The sequence below is a fragment of the Syngnathus typhle genome, linkage group LG5 (genome assembly GCF_033458585.1).
Source record: "Syngnathus typhle isolate RoL2023-S1 ecotype Sweden linkage group LG5, RoL_Styp_1.0, whole genome shotgun sequence".
Lineage (NCBI taxonomy): Eukaryota > Metazoa > Chordata > Actinopteri > Syngnathiformes > Syngnathidae > Syngnathus > Syngnathus typhle.
The window spans coordinates 16,007,970-16,023,708 of NC_083742.1; the positions used below are offsets into that span (position 1 = coordinate 16,007,970).

General features: G+C 43.4%; 2 protein-coding genes across 4 annotated transcripts in view; both read left to right on the plus strand.

Annotated features, from left to right (window-relative positions):
* kntc1 (kinetochore associated 1) overlaps window positions 1-2,312 on the plus strand; it is a 23,624-nt gene extending 21,312 nt beyond the window's left edge. The window contains exons 63-64 of one of the 3 annotated variants that reach the window (XR_009714403.1): window positions 1,475-1,607; window positions 2,112-2,312. The gene's annotated coding sequence lies outside the window, so the exon portion shown is untranslated. Of the gene's footprint in view, window positions 1-1,470 lie in introns of all 3 variants that reach the window. The other 2 variants (XR_009714402.1, XR_009714401.1) reach the window with 2 other exon arrangements.
* On the plus strand, window positions 2,170-15,418 carry hip1rb (huntingtin interacting protein 1 related b). Its single transcript, XM_061278078.1, has 31 exons — window positions 2,170-2,435; window positions 6,810-6,873; window positions 6,960-7,102; window positions 7,178-7,234; window positions 7,502-7,582; window positions 7,660-7,736; window positions 7,838-7,899; window positions 8,450-8,590; window positions 8,671-8,728; window positions 9,039-9,114; window positions 9,346-9,551; window positions 9,831-9,903; window positions 10,252-10,435; window positions 10,512-10,600; window positions 10,943-11,059; window positions 11,131-11,232; window positions 11,341-11,535; window positions 11,665-11,812; window positions 11,898-11,984; window positions 12,063-12,170; window positions 12,254-12,390; window positions 12,465-12,575; window positions 12,792-12,850; window positions 13,005-13,035; window positions 13,115-13,177; window positions 13,242-13,342; window positions 13,425-13,530; window positions 13,618-13,741; window positions 13,831-13,892; window positions 14,249-14,482; window positions 14,660-15,418. Exons 1-31 carry the CDS (start codon window positions 2,355-2,357, stop codon window positions 14,666-14,668), a joined length of 3,186 nt encoding a protein of 1,061 aa, XP_061134062.1. The 5' UTR covers window positions 2,170-2,354; the 3' UTR covers window positions 14,669-15,418.
* Window positions 15,419-15,739: the final 321 nt, after the last annotated feature.

Consider the following 15,739-nt stretch of genomic DNA (forward strand, 5'->3'; position numbering starts at 1 on the left):
ATTACAGTTGACCATATGACCAACAACATTTACAGTATGTCAAATTCAGTGGCCCATGTCAATTGCAATTGACCTTACTCCAAATTTAGTGTCGATTACAGTGGGCCACATTTCAAATAACCCATAAATCAAATGTTTGTGTCATGTGATGATCAAGGTTATTACAGTCAAGAAGAACTAACAAAATAACTTGAAATTGAAAAACATTGTTCATTATAGCAATAATATCAACTGAAACGAATAAAAAACTAATTATGAATAGGTAATAATTCGAAAGCTTAAAAGGTTATAAAAAGCGTTCTTCATTTTCGTACATGAGCTTTTGACATTCATTTCCAATTTATTTATACTGAAGAAGGAATATCCGTTTACTTTATTACACACTACTTGGTAACCCTCCCCCCACTTTTTTACACACACACAACAAATACTAAAACGATTTATAAAAACTTATAGGAAAACTATTAAAAATTAAAGCATTTAAAGATTAAAAACTAACAAGCCTGCTCGAAAATGTCATTAAAACGAGAAAAACTCAAAATGAAATCAAAACTATAATGAAGATTCAACTGAACTATTATAACCTCTGTGACGACTTGAATGCGTAAAAAATGATCTGAGAAAATTGAAGGAAACTGAAATTGAAGTGATCTTGAGCTCATCTTGGCCCACCAAACTTCCGTTTTTGTGGGGAGCGTTTTAGCCAGCGGTCTTTATGCAATTGGTGAGAATTTGTTTCAGATTTTGCAATTCTATATTTCAGGTCTTTAAATAGAGCAACAATCACATATTACAATTACAAATAGAGGGTTCCAGTGGAAAGGCATTGACTCAATGAATCTAAACAACTGTCCTTAGTCTTTCAAAAGTTTTTAAAGTTTTAACACGGAGAATTTTATTGTTGTAAATAGTCGCAAATCTCACAATAAATGTACATTCTTAAAACAGAAATCTACCAAATGCAATTCATGGTGGCATCACGCCATCTTGTTAGCAGAAGCAACTATCCAATATTTTTAGAATCGATTATCAAGCGTTGACTGTACCTCCCCAATGTTTGTTTCCCTTCAACAATGTTTAGTTCTATATTCTAGTCATGACTGTAATTTGCCACTAGATGGCAGCATTACTCTGTTTTACGTTCTGCCCCGGGGAAAAAAAAAACGCTTTACTGCATTTTTTCCCCATTGTGACAACCTTCTTTATTCATGCACTAAATTAATTGTTTTGCAACTGCATCGCATTCAAAATAATTAAGGTTATGGACGTATTTTCTAAAACATTTGGCATCACATTTAAAGTAACTTTATTGCCTAAGGGCCAATGTTTAAACGGTCTAAAAATAACCTTTCTCCATGATTTTGCACCGGTATGTGACAAACTGCTGCAGTCATTTTGCTGGAAAAAAAAAAGTAACAAAGCCAGTTAGGACCTTTGTTGACTTAGTATGTGTCTTTGTGCACTCTGGAGACAGGGACAACCTGCATGCCATGAAGTCTGCTCCACCCCACCGCCGAGTAACGTGAAATTCAAGTCTGACATGTTCACTGCACTCAAGGCTGTCATGGGGCACTACGTTAGGTATACCTGTGCAGTCTAATCAAGAGGTAAGGAGTCATGGGGTTATATTAAACAACTGTGCATGCTTGTCTGACTCAAGCTTCAAACCCAGAACTTCCAAATTGTGCACTACACTGTGCTTTAATCACTTGGTCAAGAAGTCCTTTCTGTGGCCAACAAAATTATGCAAATGTGGCTGTCCTCATAAATTCGGTCTGGCAACAAGCAATACCTGTGCTGTGAACTGATAGTAAACTTTACTGTTGTTAATAAAGTGTTAATAATGAACTACAATTTGTTTAAATATAGTAAATTAGTGATCTCACTGTAGTTTGACATTGGTTTCCACAATGTCTTACAGTGACAGCATTGCCGGCTTGAATGACGTCATCGTCTGTAGGGCATAGATTAGGAAGAAAAAAAAAGTACTATTTGGAGCTACATACGTGGATTTGAAAATTAAATGGGTGAAATAATAAAAGATCTAACAAAAATGATAAAGTAGAACGTGGGAGGCGAATGACGTAATTGTGGATTCGTCCACCTTTTAGAGGGGGAGGATCATCCGTACCCTGAACAAGGCAGACCGGCTACGTCCGTTTCCTCCTTCTGGCCGCGTTTCATCGCCGCAGTGGCGGACTGGGAATGTTTTGGAATCGTTAAAGAAGACGGCGACGACAAAAAAAAGAACGTGCATTGCGAGGCGAGCCAGTTTGTGCGCTCTCTTATATGAGTGTTTTTAAAAAATAATTTATGGGGATTTGGGACATTTGAGTCCGCATCTGAAGTGGAGGATGAGCCTCACGACGCGGGTCAAGGCCAGGCGAACCGAGGCCAGCCTCGGAGCCGAGAGGGACCAATTCGACAAGCGGCAGGTAAGGTTGACTTTTGCTCGTTTGTTTGTTGACGCTTTTTGGAATGGTCTTTGTGCGTGCTCCGTGTGGCCCACGATAACCTTAATTGTCTTTTCCCGGTACATCCAAATGCGGTGTTCACCTCTATTTTAATTAACTCGGTCTTTTTACCGACTCAAAATTGAGGGATAATCTGCCTTTTTTCCGACTCAAAATGGAGGCCTTACCTGTGCTTCAATTAAGCCTAAATGGGGGGCTCACCCACATCTTCATTGACTGAAAGTAGAGGGTAAATTGGGCTCACAATAACCATAAACGAGGGGGGTGAACCAGTGTCTTAATTGACACAAGATTAAGCGCTCATCTTTTCTTATACTCAAATATATATATTTTTAACGTGGCTCTCATTACGCCAAAATACAAGGCTATTTTTCCTTATACGTAATCCACATTGCAGGGCTAACTTGTCTTTTAACTGCAGTAAAAGTCAATATTGATGATTAACCATTTTTTAACCGAACCAATAGTTGGGGTTGAAAATGAAGCAGAACATGAATCCATGGCATTTTTTAAGTCAAATAAATAGGATATGGAAAAGGGAAGCACACATAACTTGACACTATGGTGGTGCTGATCTAGTTAGTCCTGTTTGGCCAGCTCTCCACCTCCGCCTCCCTCCACAACATTTGTCACACTTTCTAGATCTGGAACAGCAATCATCTCCATTCTGTTCCACCAAGTTTGCTGTTGGCCGAAAGAATGACTTTGTGTATATCCCCTCCACCAAGGAGATTAGTTGACACTGTTTGTGCGAAGGGGAGGGGGTTGATTACACAAAATACTACTTATGCTTTTTAGTTAAATCTTGGTGGAACTTTGCATTGAGAAAGTCTGTTAGCTTAATGCTAAAAGTATCGCAAAAGTCCTTCTCTGCAGTGGTTGGCACTGTACTGCAACATTTTCACAAATTGGTGAATGATCGCCTCCGTCAGAACGAAAGGCCCTTTATTGTTTTGTCGTTGTGTGAAATGAAATTTTAGACATTAGAAAAACTTGAGGTATCTCATACGACACGATACACAGGTGTGTATTCTTTATCCTCTGCCAACCCCAAAAGATCTTAATCATATTGTAGCTTGCTTACTGCGCAGTTGTTTTTCTTCATTTGTACCTGCATGTATGGCTTATAGTGCCCCCTTGTGGCCAGGGCACAGACACAAGAAGGAGCACAATGTGGGGCTTGAATCGTTTATTTCAAGGGGGCAAGATTAGTTACCAGCGTGAACCGATTTAATTTGAAAATCAAGAACCTGCTGGGTAGTGTGTAGGAGGTAGCCTGACTTGTCTTGTGATCAAGTTGCTGATTCATGCAGTCGAGCTCCACTGCTGCACTGCTCGTGAAGGTGAAGCATCACATGCGCACTCTCCTCTAGAAATGTGTGTGTGGGTGCAGTGTTTGATTTCTTTTTGCTATAGTTGCCTGAGAGAGCACCCGTGAGGCCAGGCCAGGCGAGGCGATGGGGCGTGAAGGTAGTAGTTAGATAAACAAGAGTGTTTGAGTGGGAGTACAGTAGAGAAAAGCACTCTTAATGCATTTGGGCCTCCCCCTCTTAATTAAAAGGGGCAATGATGTTGATTGATGATTCGCTGTTTGTGTCTGCCATCGTGGTTTTATGTCGACACAAAATCTGAGCACACCGGTGTACGCTTTCATGACAATGTCTTGTTTCCAAAACAAGGTTGTCTCACTAAAAACACACATTAGACAGACAAATACAAAAGAGAAATGTGTCACTGTCCCATATATTTCTTTATTTGCCCCACACAGGGAAATTATTATGTAATAAAATATAGGAAAATACAGAATGTTTGATACATTAAGAATAATAAACATACTCCATGTTGGGCTAAAATAAACAGAATGATGGAAATATTAGTGTTCTTTTGTTTTAATTGGAGCTACCTTTCGGCATATAGTGCATGCGTGTGTAATTTTTTTTTTTTTTTTTTTTTTTAAAACAATACACATTAATTAACAAGAACAAAAAAGGCCAAAAGTAAGTGTGGCAAAAGTATGCTCGAGTTAGCACAGTTGCTCTCTGTCCTCCCCTTTCTAAGACAAAGGTAAGGAAACAAAAAAGTGTGGTTTTTTTTTTTTTTTTTACAGTGGTCAGTTAAAATAGGTTGAATCTGATCTGGGCGCACAAAAAAAAAAAAGAAAGACTGGGGCTTGCTGGAAAAAAATGTCAGTTATGTCAACTTTTAATGAACTTTTACTCCACTTTGATCACATCCTAATAGACAACATTCCGAGCAGTTTGCTAGCCAACGCCATTGCTCTTGTATGTTGATTCAAGATGGTAACGAGCTGCGCTATCATGCACTCGCATTTCCAACCAACGAGCAGCAGCGGTTTTAAATTTTTAATAAGCATTCCCGACTCTGAACTGAGCAACATCCAGATGGTTTGCATGCGCACTCGCCGGACAGGAGACGGACGGATGACTCTGCTCGGGTTGAGTGCATGCCGACAATAAGGCCGGCTGGCAACCCAACCTTATGGTGGTGGTGGGGATTAGTTGAGGCTTACCCTCCTCCTCAATTTGCCGACGTTCCTCTTTCACGTTTTAGACACACTATTATTACTATTACCTTTAGGAGGCAGGAACTAGTGTGGTGTTCTAAACATCTGCACGCTGGAGAGAGGCTGGCTTTGGCAAATCTGCCCGTGAGCGTCTGGGTGTGAGCTGTGGCTAACAGCAGCTCCTGCATGAGTCGTTTTACTGTCCTCCTGCGTTGATTTAAGATAAGCTCCTCAGTGACTGTAGCTCTCCTTTTCACATGAAGTTGATTTGGGGGTCGTCATGGCAACGGCGGTGAGTCAAGTGTAGTGACGTTGCTGTGCGGCAGGCACATTTGCTTGGCTTTTATCAATCATTCGCCAACACCAGTTTGCCCGTAGCTTCGCTGCTCGGCGGCCATCTGTCGAGACGGCCTCTGTGTGCCAATGCTACAAACGCACACTCACAGCAGCTCCTCCCCAATGTGCTACCCAACTATTCATCCTCTTTTCCTCCCCCAACCAACAAGCCCCTCATTGTCACACAGGCCTCCACGCCGCCCTGCCAAACTCGCCCTGTGTAAACGAGCTAGCACGACCGTTTAGTTTGCGTCACCGGCAAGTCGGGGGAGATGGGGACGGGGGGGGGTGCTCCTGTTGGATTTACTTTCTCATTGGCACAGAAGCCCATCTGTTCTTGATGCTCTTATGTTCAGTAAAGCAGTGCTTCACAAACTGAGGTCCCTGGATGTTTGCTAGCATTCATTTGGGGCACCACAAAATTAGCAGGGACAGTTTTTAGTTGGACTTTTGGGAGAGTAACAGCAAGTTAAAATGATGTCAGCAATTATTTTGATGATCAGGTGCCACGTGAAAATGCAAGATAGATTCATTGACATGTTAATATTTGCTCAAAAGGTTCACACAGTAATGGGAATGATTAAACATGTTTTTTAGGATGGAAATTTAGGGAGGGAGAAGAGAAATGGAAACCAGAGATTAAAGCCACGTGAGGATTAATGCCTTCACTGGATGAGAGTTTTATATAAGACCATGCCGATGGAGGCTGCTATGCGTACACACATACACACACAAAAGTGCTGAGTTAAGAACAGGAACAAGATATAAAATGATAGTCATTGCCAACTAATTAGCACAGCTCGTCATCTTTTTTTTTTTCTCCGTCCTTCCTTCTTCCTTGATTCTGAAAATACTTTTACCATGGCGACACTTGCAAATTAGATGGGGAGGGACGTTTGGCAATAGCTCATCTGGTGTCACTTGTGGTATCTTTATTGAATTTTGACATTTTCTAGATGGAAGCGCGTCTCTCCAATACAAGACAATTCGATCTGTAGTTTGAAACATGGGTGTGCGATATGATTTAAGGACGATTGGTTCAAATTGAATTTCCTTTAGTACATATTTTTGGTTGTTACAGCCCTAATATATATTTTTATATATATTTTTATATATAGATAGCTAACCATTAACAGTTGGAGGATTCCCATTATGGTAGTTTAGAACTTCCTGATAATCAGTAAGGCTACGTTCTAGACAACGACCAAATCAAAATACGATCCGTCTCTTCCTCCCTTCGCGTCACCATTTCCCGTTTGACACTTGTTCGTCCTGCCGGACCGGTTCCGGAAGGCACACAGTTTCCGATGACTCATTCTCCACATAATCATTTAGAGATGGTATCTCCCGGCGTGGGCATTCGATCTGTTAACTCGTCATCTATGCTGTGTATTATGCATAGCAGCATTTTTTTTCCGCAACTGTAATCACCACTCGCAAAAAATGACAAAATCTTTACTCTCTTCCCTTTTCAGCTAAGCAGCATCAGCAAAGCCATCAACTCCACCGAAACACCCGTGAAGGAGAAGCATGCACGGCGTATCCTTTTTTTTTTTTTTTCCCCTGAGGCGGGGAGTGCAGCCGATTCCCATCAACTTGCACTTCTTTAACAGGGAACCAATCAGGTATCATCCTAGGCACTCACCGGGAGAAGGGGGCCTATACCTTTTGGTCGTACGCTCTGGGCTTCCCCTTGGCCAACAGTTCCATCCTCAGCTGGAAGTTCTGCCACGTGCTGCACAAAGTCCTGCGTGACGGCCACCGCAATGTGAGGCTCTTGATATTTTTAACAAACAAAAACAAGTGAATTCATCACTCAAGTGTGTTTGGGGTTCCTTCGCAGGTGTTACAAGATTGCATGCGACATTTCAGTTCTATTGTGGAACTCGGCCAGCTTTGGGTGAGTGTTTGTCTCGTTGATTGTAGGCAAGGAAATGTTTTTTTGTTGTTCCGCCATTCATACACAAGAAAAATCCATCATGCGGCTACGGAATAATCATTAGCATTAAATGACGTCTAGACGTCTACCGTCATTAAGCCTAAGAGGTCTGTTTATTCTAGTGTGGACATTTCAGGAGCCGTGAGATGCGGTCCAGTAAAACTAATGATCAATAATAGCATCCGATAAATGTGGGATGCCTGTTATTCAAATGTTTTGCTTTTCCAGGGCAACCTGCACGATCGATACGGGCAGCTGGTTGCGCTGTACTCCAAGCTGCTCTGCACCAAAATGAAGTTTCACAACAAGGTGAAAGGGACGTCCGGTCTCGCGGGACCCATCTGGCATTACGTTGAAATTGAACACGCAGCTTTCTTGTTTCGCAGCACTCTGAAATCCCCGCCAACTTGGAGGCTACCGACGAGGTGCTGGAGCGCACGGCGGGGACGGACATCAACAACGTGTGAGTCCGTTAAACCTCGCATCCTCGACATCCTCGTTTAGTTCAGTCGATTCGCTTCATTCCTCTCTCTCGTAACGAGACTCTCAAATTGTCCCCGGCAGCTTTCAGCTCACCGTGGAGATGTTTGATTACATGGATGGAGAGTTGAAGTTGGCGGAGACAGGTAAAAAAATACTCAAACACAGCAACAGTCTCTTAGTGACCCTTTCCCAAAACCTAAAATGAAATCTCGTGCAATTCTAATGGTGGTTTCCGCCTACAGTTGATGAGGAAGGGCGTTTCTGCCGCGTGGCCTCCGTTGAACTTGTTTCCTACATCGTATCGCCCTAAATTAGCTGCATCTGATGAGGAAATGCCAGCCAATTACAGGGCATTAAGTCTCTTTCCGTTTATTCGCTTGTAATGAAAGACGCCCAGAATCTTGCCACAACTAGCAATGTTAAAAATTCCTTAATTCGGGAGAAGTGATTTGTGTTCAAGTAGAATCTGTTCATGTTAAAACCCAACAGATTTTATAGCCTCAAATAGAATCCTTTCAAATCCGACATCTTTTCGGCTTGTGTGTTGCAAGAACCAACATAATTATCAATACTCGGTCCGTGTCGGTCGACATGTTTGTAAGGTCGACGATTCAACATGTAATCCTTCAGTTGTTTTGTGTGACTTCATTAAGGTTTAAATATGCGTCTGTGTGTAAATGTGGTCCCGGTCAGTGCTGAGGCAACTCAACTCGTCCATCGCCATCTCCACGCTCACCTCGGGCCAGTGTCGTCTGTCGCCACTCATCCAGGTCATCCAGGACTGCAGTCAACTTTATCACTTCATGGTCAAGCTGCTGTTCAAGCTACACGCGTGTAAGGAAACGCAGAATGACCATTTCAATAGTCCGGGGGTTGAACGTAATCAATAAATGGATCGGTTTGGGGGATTTCAGGTCTCCCCGCTGACACTTTACAAGGACACCGGGATCGCTTCCGGGACCAGTTCCAGAGGTACGTACGTGTTGGAGCTTCGGTCGTGTCCTCGCGCCAAAGGTGGTGTCAAGTGAACGTATTGAATAAAAGAAAGTGTGCAACATAAGCCAGGCGACCACAACTACCATCCCCCTATCTCATTTGAAATTTGAGATTTATCACAGAGATAAACCAAAAAAAACCAAAAACGGAAAACTATAAACTCACATTCATCTTCGACTTAAGTTTAATGATTCACTTTTGTCCTATAAGTTTGATTGCAAATTGGCAGATATTTTTGGGGAACTCCCTGTATGATGACATGACTGTCCGCTTTTGTGGCCCGCAGCCTCAAGACCTTCTTCAACAGAGCTAGAGAGATGCTCTTCTTCAAGAGGCTCATCCAAATCCCCCGACTGCCTGATGTAAGATCTGCTCACATTTGACTCACACAAGGGACAGCTCCTATATTTCTCCCAATACCACGAGTCATCAAACTGGAAGGCCTTAAATTACCAATTGACTCATCTGGTATTTATTTGTAGCAGTGGCGAGAAATATCCAAGTACACGTACTTTACTTTTAACATTTACATGTCAAAATGTGAATACTTGTGCTAACTTGGTTATTTTCTTTCCCTCTCATCCTGTCATCAGTCACCACCCAACTTCCTGCACGCGGCCTCGCTGGCCAAGCACGTCAAGCTGGTGGTGGTCATCCCCGACGAGGACGGCGACGACGATGATGACGATGACCCCGAGCCGCTCATCGACGTCAGCGACGCCGCTAGCTCGCAAGCCGCGCCGGAGCCCGACATCTTCGATCAGGCCTTTGGACCGCCCAACGGAGGCTTCGACGACAGGTGATGTGTCGTCTGATATGCACCATGTTACATTCCAGTGGAAGAAATTATTCAAACGCAGGACGATTTTCTTTCCCCCATCATTTCCAATACCCAAGCAAATAGTCAGTTAATGTAGGTGCGCCACCCTGTGGGGACGTTGTTAATTGCACTTTAATCAATAACATTGCCAGCTTTTACAGGGATTGATGAAAAAGTTGAAAACATTAGTTGTAGTAAATAACTTTTTTTATTTTTTAGCTATTTTGTCAATATTTTGTTGTTGTCATCTTGCAACAGGGATCTCCAGATTGAGAGCCTCAAGCGGGATCTGGAGTTGTTGCGAGCCGAGCTGGAGAAGGTGAAAGCGGAGGTGAGGAGCGCTGTTGTGACTGACTTGACACTACTGCTTTGTTTGTTTGGACACCTGTTGGACGGATGCAAAATATCTCTTCCCCACGTGTGGAATGTGGCGAGCTTGTGTGGCATGCTTCCCCTGATTTATTTCAACCGGTGGTTCCCTTCTAAAGCCGTACAAGTAACAACAAATGAAAAATCACAAAAATACAACTCACCTCTACGCTGAATATATTTCTTATATTTAGTAGGAGCTCTGAGCTTGTTTGCAAATATTCTCTCCGAGCTATATGGAATGACTACTTCTGGTTATTAGTGTGGGATTGCTGATATTATCTTTTTTTATTTCCCCGCCCACCGCAAGGCCCAGCGCTACATCATGCAGCTCAAGGCGCAGATCAACAGCTTGGAGGCGGAGTTGGAGGAGCAGCGGTCTCAGAAGCAACGCGCGCTAGTGGAAAACGAGCAGCTCCGCCTGGCTCTGGAGGCGGCGCGTCGCCGCATCACCGAGCACGAGAGCCTGCAGAGCACCTTCATCGAGGCGGAACGTAAGATCAATATTACACTAATCACAAATATTTTGGCTGCTGTGTATTTAGGGAGTGCTTTTGTGTATTTGTGCAGAAAGAGCCCAGGCTACAGAACAACGCTACACGAAGCTGAAAGAGAAGCACACGGAGTTGGTGGCCAGCCATGCTGAACTACTTCGCAAGGTAGGCGCACCACAAAAAAGGCTCTGATTCGGGGGTAAGAAAAAAAAAAAGATGCATCCCTGTACTGACATTTTCCAAGAACCTGTATTAATACTTTAAACTAAAGGTGTCAACCAAAATATTGCTTACAGATGTTTAGAAAAATTAATAAAAAATCATCGGGAGTGTATGTGTACTCATCTGGCAAAGACTCTCTGTAACGTCCAATACCAAGCCAGTCTAAACTTGGCTCCTCTCTGACATTGAAAAATCTCTTGGGTGAGATAGGTCAAGCAGCATACTTGCAGGATTTTCATTGGACACAGCAATCGTAAGTCACAATTGCTTAACGTTTGCCGACAGAGTGCCGACACAGTGAAGATGCTGTCTGCCACCCAGCAAACTCAGGAGGAGGTGGCGAGGACCAGACAGCAGCTGGCCTTTGAGGTGGATCGGATACGGCAGGAAGCAGACATGAAGGTCGGCGGGCTGTCGTCGTGGAAGCGTTCGCATTCTGGTTGGTTTTTGAAACAAAATGGTTTTTGTTGTAGGTGGAGGAGCAGAAATTTGAGATGGAGAAGCTGAGGAGAGAACTGGTAGAGAAGATGGCGGAAATAACCCGCATCAAGGCCACCCTGCAGAGCAGTGAGATGGTGAGTTGACAGTTTATCTTTGACCCAAAAAAAAAAAAAAATTGTAAATGCACTTAAGTACAGAGTGTGATTACCTTAACTGCATCTGCTTTTCTTTCTGTCTTGCAGTCCTCTGCTCAAGTCAACAACACCATGGTCGCCATGCAGGCGGAGAAGGAGCGTCTGATGCGCTCGGTGAGCGAGAAGGAGGCCGAGCTTTCCGCCGTCCGCCAGACTGCGCAGCTGCAGCAATCCACCGTCCAGCAAGAGAAAGACAAGAACAGCAGGGAACTTAACGAGCTGCAGGCCAGACTGGAGGAGAAGGTGGGTCAGGATTGTTCACCGCTGGGTTTTAGATTTCAAATCAGTCCCGCAAACGGGTTCCTATATCGTGTACACTGGATTGAGTGCGCGGAAACAGATATTTGTGTTTTTCATTTGTATTGCACGCAGGCCAGACAGGAGGAGCTGCTGAAGCAGAAGCTCCTGGACGAGCAGTTCGCGTTGCTGCAGGGCACCGTCACAGAAGCCGAGAACATCATTCAAGATGCCGTGGCCAAGCTGGACGATCCCCTCCACATCCGATGCACCAGCTCCCCAGGTCACGCCGCTGAGATGGAGCATCAATCTCGCATCGTTGTTAATAATTGAATGTATTTAAACTTCCGACTGTCTTTCAAACACAGATTATTTAATCAGTCGAGCAGAGGTGGCACTGAGCTCCGTGGATAAAGTGAAAATAGGTCAAGCGGAGTACGTGAAAGACATGAAGGGTAAATAAATGTAACAATGTGGATAATAATAACAAAACTAATAATGAAACGAGGTGACATTGTGTCGTTGCGTTTCAGACGCTGGAGCGCTGCTGAGGTCGCTGACTCACTTCTCCCACGCAGCCGCCGACACCATCACCAATGGCAGCGCCACCGCACACATGGCGCCAACTGACCACGCAGACAGTAAGCAAGACACAAATACCCTCGTAATGTTACATGACTAAAATGAATTTATTGCCTAAATGACACGCACCCCCGCCCCACAGAACTGACGGAGAACTGCAGAAGCTGCGCCACTCAGATTTTGCAGTACCTGAGTGAGCTCAAGTCCAAGAGCACGCTGCAGAGGGCCGACCCAGCCTCCATTCAAGTCATCATCCACAAGATCCTACGTCTGGGCCAGGCACGCAAGCGCGACGCAATCCGCCGCGCCGTCCGATGATGAGCCCAAACTGAAATTGTCTTTCTGCTGTGTAGGAGCTGCGACCAAAAGGCATGGACATCCGCCAAGATGAGCTGGGGGATATGGTTGACAAGGAAATGGCCGCCACCTCGGCGGCCATCGAGGAGGCCGTCCGCAGGATTGATGTTAGTAGGACTAGCTGTAGAAAGAAAAAAGTAGTAGTGTTATTATTTTTTTTTTTTTTAGGTGAACTTGTCTGTGGATGTTTGTCGCTTGGTTAGGTTTGTTTGTTCGTGTGTGTTGTCTATTTAGGTATTGGCATGTGTTTATGTATTAGTCCTCCATTTTCTTTTTTTTTTTATTCTTGAATACGCAAGTGATGTGTGTCCTTGTGGTTACAGGAAGTGATGAATCAGGCTCGAAAGGACACGTCGGGAATTAAACTGGAAGTCAATGAAAGGTTTGTTCATGAGAATATCAAACAAACACCACTGCCAATTTTTCACCAGAGCTATTCGAATATTTTGATTAATTGGGCCCAACTCATACGGATTTTTTTAAGGCTGGTACTAATATTTGAAGGTCGTTATCTGAGTGTACCTTTTTTCTTTCAGGATCCTCAACAGTTGCACAGACCTCATGAAGGTACGCTGGACTTGGACAATATTGTACTCCTCTTACCTTTGTCATCCTTATTGTGTGTTTTCACTTGCGTCCTGCGTAGGCTATCCGAATGCTGGTCCTTTCTTCCACGGAACTGCAGAAGGAGATCGTGGAGAGCGGCAGGGTGAGTTGTCGCCCTAGTTCAGTCCTTCTAGCCGCTAGAATAACCCAAGTTTGTTTTTGTTCAGGGCGCTGCCTCCATCAAAGAGTTCTACGCCAGGAACTCTCGCTGGACCGAGGGGCTGATCTCTGCGGCCAAGGCGGTGGGCTGGGGGGCCACAGAGATGGTGTAAGTTCTACTTGACACCAGGTTCTCTTGATTTGCTGAGAGAACCAATTTGTGTTGGTGTTTTTCTCCTGGCCACCAACAGGGAGTCTGCTGACAAGGTGGTGCTGCACACAGGCAAATATGAAGAGTTGATTGTCTGCTCCCACGAGATTGCTGCCAGTACTGCACAACTGGTCGCTGCCTCCAAGGTAACTTCAAGGAATTTACAGCGAAAGTTTCGGGTCTGTCTATGTCTGCTGTGACAGTCTCGTTGACTTTTGCGAATGTGTTTCCAGGTGAAAGCAGATCGTCACAGCAAGAGGCTGACGGTGCTCCAGCAGGCCTCGCGCCTGGTCAACGAAATGGCCGCCAAAGTGGTGGGCTCCACCAGGACGGGACAGGACAACCTGGAGGACAAGGGTACGCGAGTGCTGTCGGGCAATTACTTTAGCGGGTGTGTGTCAAGCCTCAATCCACTTGTTTTTCTTTTGTGTGTGTCTGGTGTGCAGATCCCATGGACTTCTCTGGGTTGTCGCTCATCAAGTTGAAAAAAGAAGAAATGGAGTCGCAGGTAACGATGGACTCAGAAAACACCTTGTGGATTATGGGCCCCATAGACTCTATCATTTTCAAACGTGTAGTATCCACCAGAACAATAGGCTGTCTGAAATGTCTTTTTTTATTTGTGAAATGTTGCATCCAAAGCTGGGTTGGTGAAAAGCTTTTTTTAAAAAAAAAAAATAAAAAAGTCAATTTGTTTCTCATTCATCTTCTAATTCAACATAAAGGACAGGTCGAATTGGCAGAGGAAAAAAGAAATTTGCAGTTACACAGGAAATGATTCCAGAAGGACAAGTTGGGCGACATTCTTCTGAGAGTTGTGTAATGCTGCCCCCTGATGGATTGAATGTGTCAATGTTTTTGTAGGTGAAGGTGCTGGAGCTGGAGTCTCTGCTGGAAAACGAGCATCTGCGTCTGGGCATGCTGAGGAAGCAGCATTACTCTCTGGCCGGCGTGCCGCTGGACCAGCTCCAGCTGGCCGACGTTGATGGCAACGACGACCCCGCCTCGCTGGTATCCATGCCACCCAAGTTCAACAAGCCGGCGCTCATGAAGAAGCCCGCGCTGGCCCAGAAGCCCAATCCCCTGCTCAAGTCTCCCGTAAGTCTTTCGAAATGACCCACAAATATATGATCAATAGACAATAGTTAAATAGATTTTCTTTTTGTAAATATTCTATTCATATTCCCAATTTTTTTTAAAGCTTTTTTTTTTATAAATAGTATTTTAATCTTATTTTGTTGTTCAAAGTGACTTGATTCCTTTGTCTTATTGCAGTTCAAGTGAAAGCAGAAGCACAAAGATGTGACATCGTTGTCGTCATCACGGAACGTAAAATGCCTTATGAGGAGAAGAGGGGAGAAAAACCCGCGTATAGGTTGCTTGCTGACAATCTTGCTCTTTTTTTGATGTCATTTGCTTTCGCCAAAATGGAACAGAAGCTGCACATTGTTTTTCATTAATGCCTATATATTACAACAGCCTATTCGATTTTCAAATTTGGCAACCTAATCAACAAAGTTTATTTTTCCACTGCGTTCAGTATTTTAAGACATGGTAAAAATTCTAGATGCTGCTTTGAGAATGAGTTATCGGAACCTTTTTTTTTTTTCTTTCACACACCACCCTCGTTGTCTTCATGTTGAACAGTTTTCATTTCAGTTGTTAGCTCAGAGGCCTTGGAATGTGCTGGACTGATGTTTTACTTAATCATACTGATCATAATAATAATTCATGTAAAGCCATCCAGTTGTACAGCAATTCCCAGCAAGAATAATCTATAGAGTTCATCTCGAATGGATACATGCTGTACACGCCAATTACATGTAGTAGCTTCTAGGATGAATGTGGATGTTTATCACCTCTGGGAGTTTTTCCTACAGGGTACTTGGAAGGATTATTATTGCATCATTTTATGCTGTTCTATTCTTTTTGATATGCTCCCAAATCTAGTTGGAAATACTATATTTTAACGAAGGTGTGTGTTCTGATACCAAATGTAAATGCCCAGCAGATTAAATAAATGTTTAATTCTAATATATTGACTTGTCCCTCTATTTTTTCTGAGGGGGGGGGGGGGGGGGGGGGCATTTTACAAGTAAGCCATAAACTTTTATTTCTACAATATATATATATAAAAACATTTTTACTGTAAATGTATTTTTCTTTTCCATTTTATCACTACTGAAACGTATCCCCATACAACATATCCATAAACGTTAAGGGTTTATTGACTAATTTAAAATATATATTTTATTTTTTTAAATTTTGATTTGAAATTTTCTCAAGTGAAATTCAATGCAGTCATAATTTTGTCAGCCTCCCATATTATTTTAATACATTTGCGTATTCTGTATT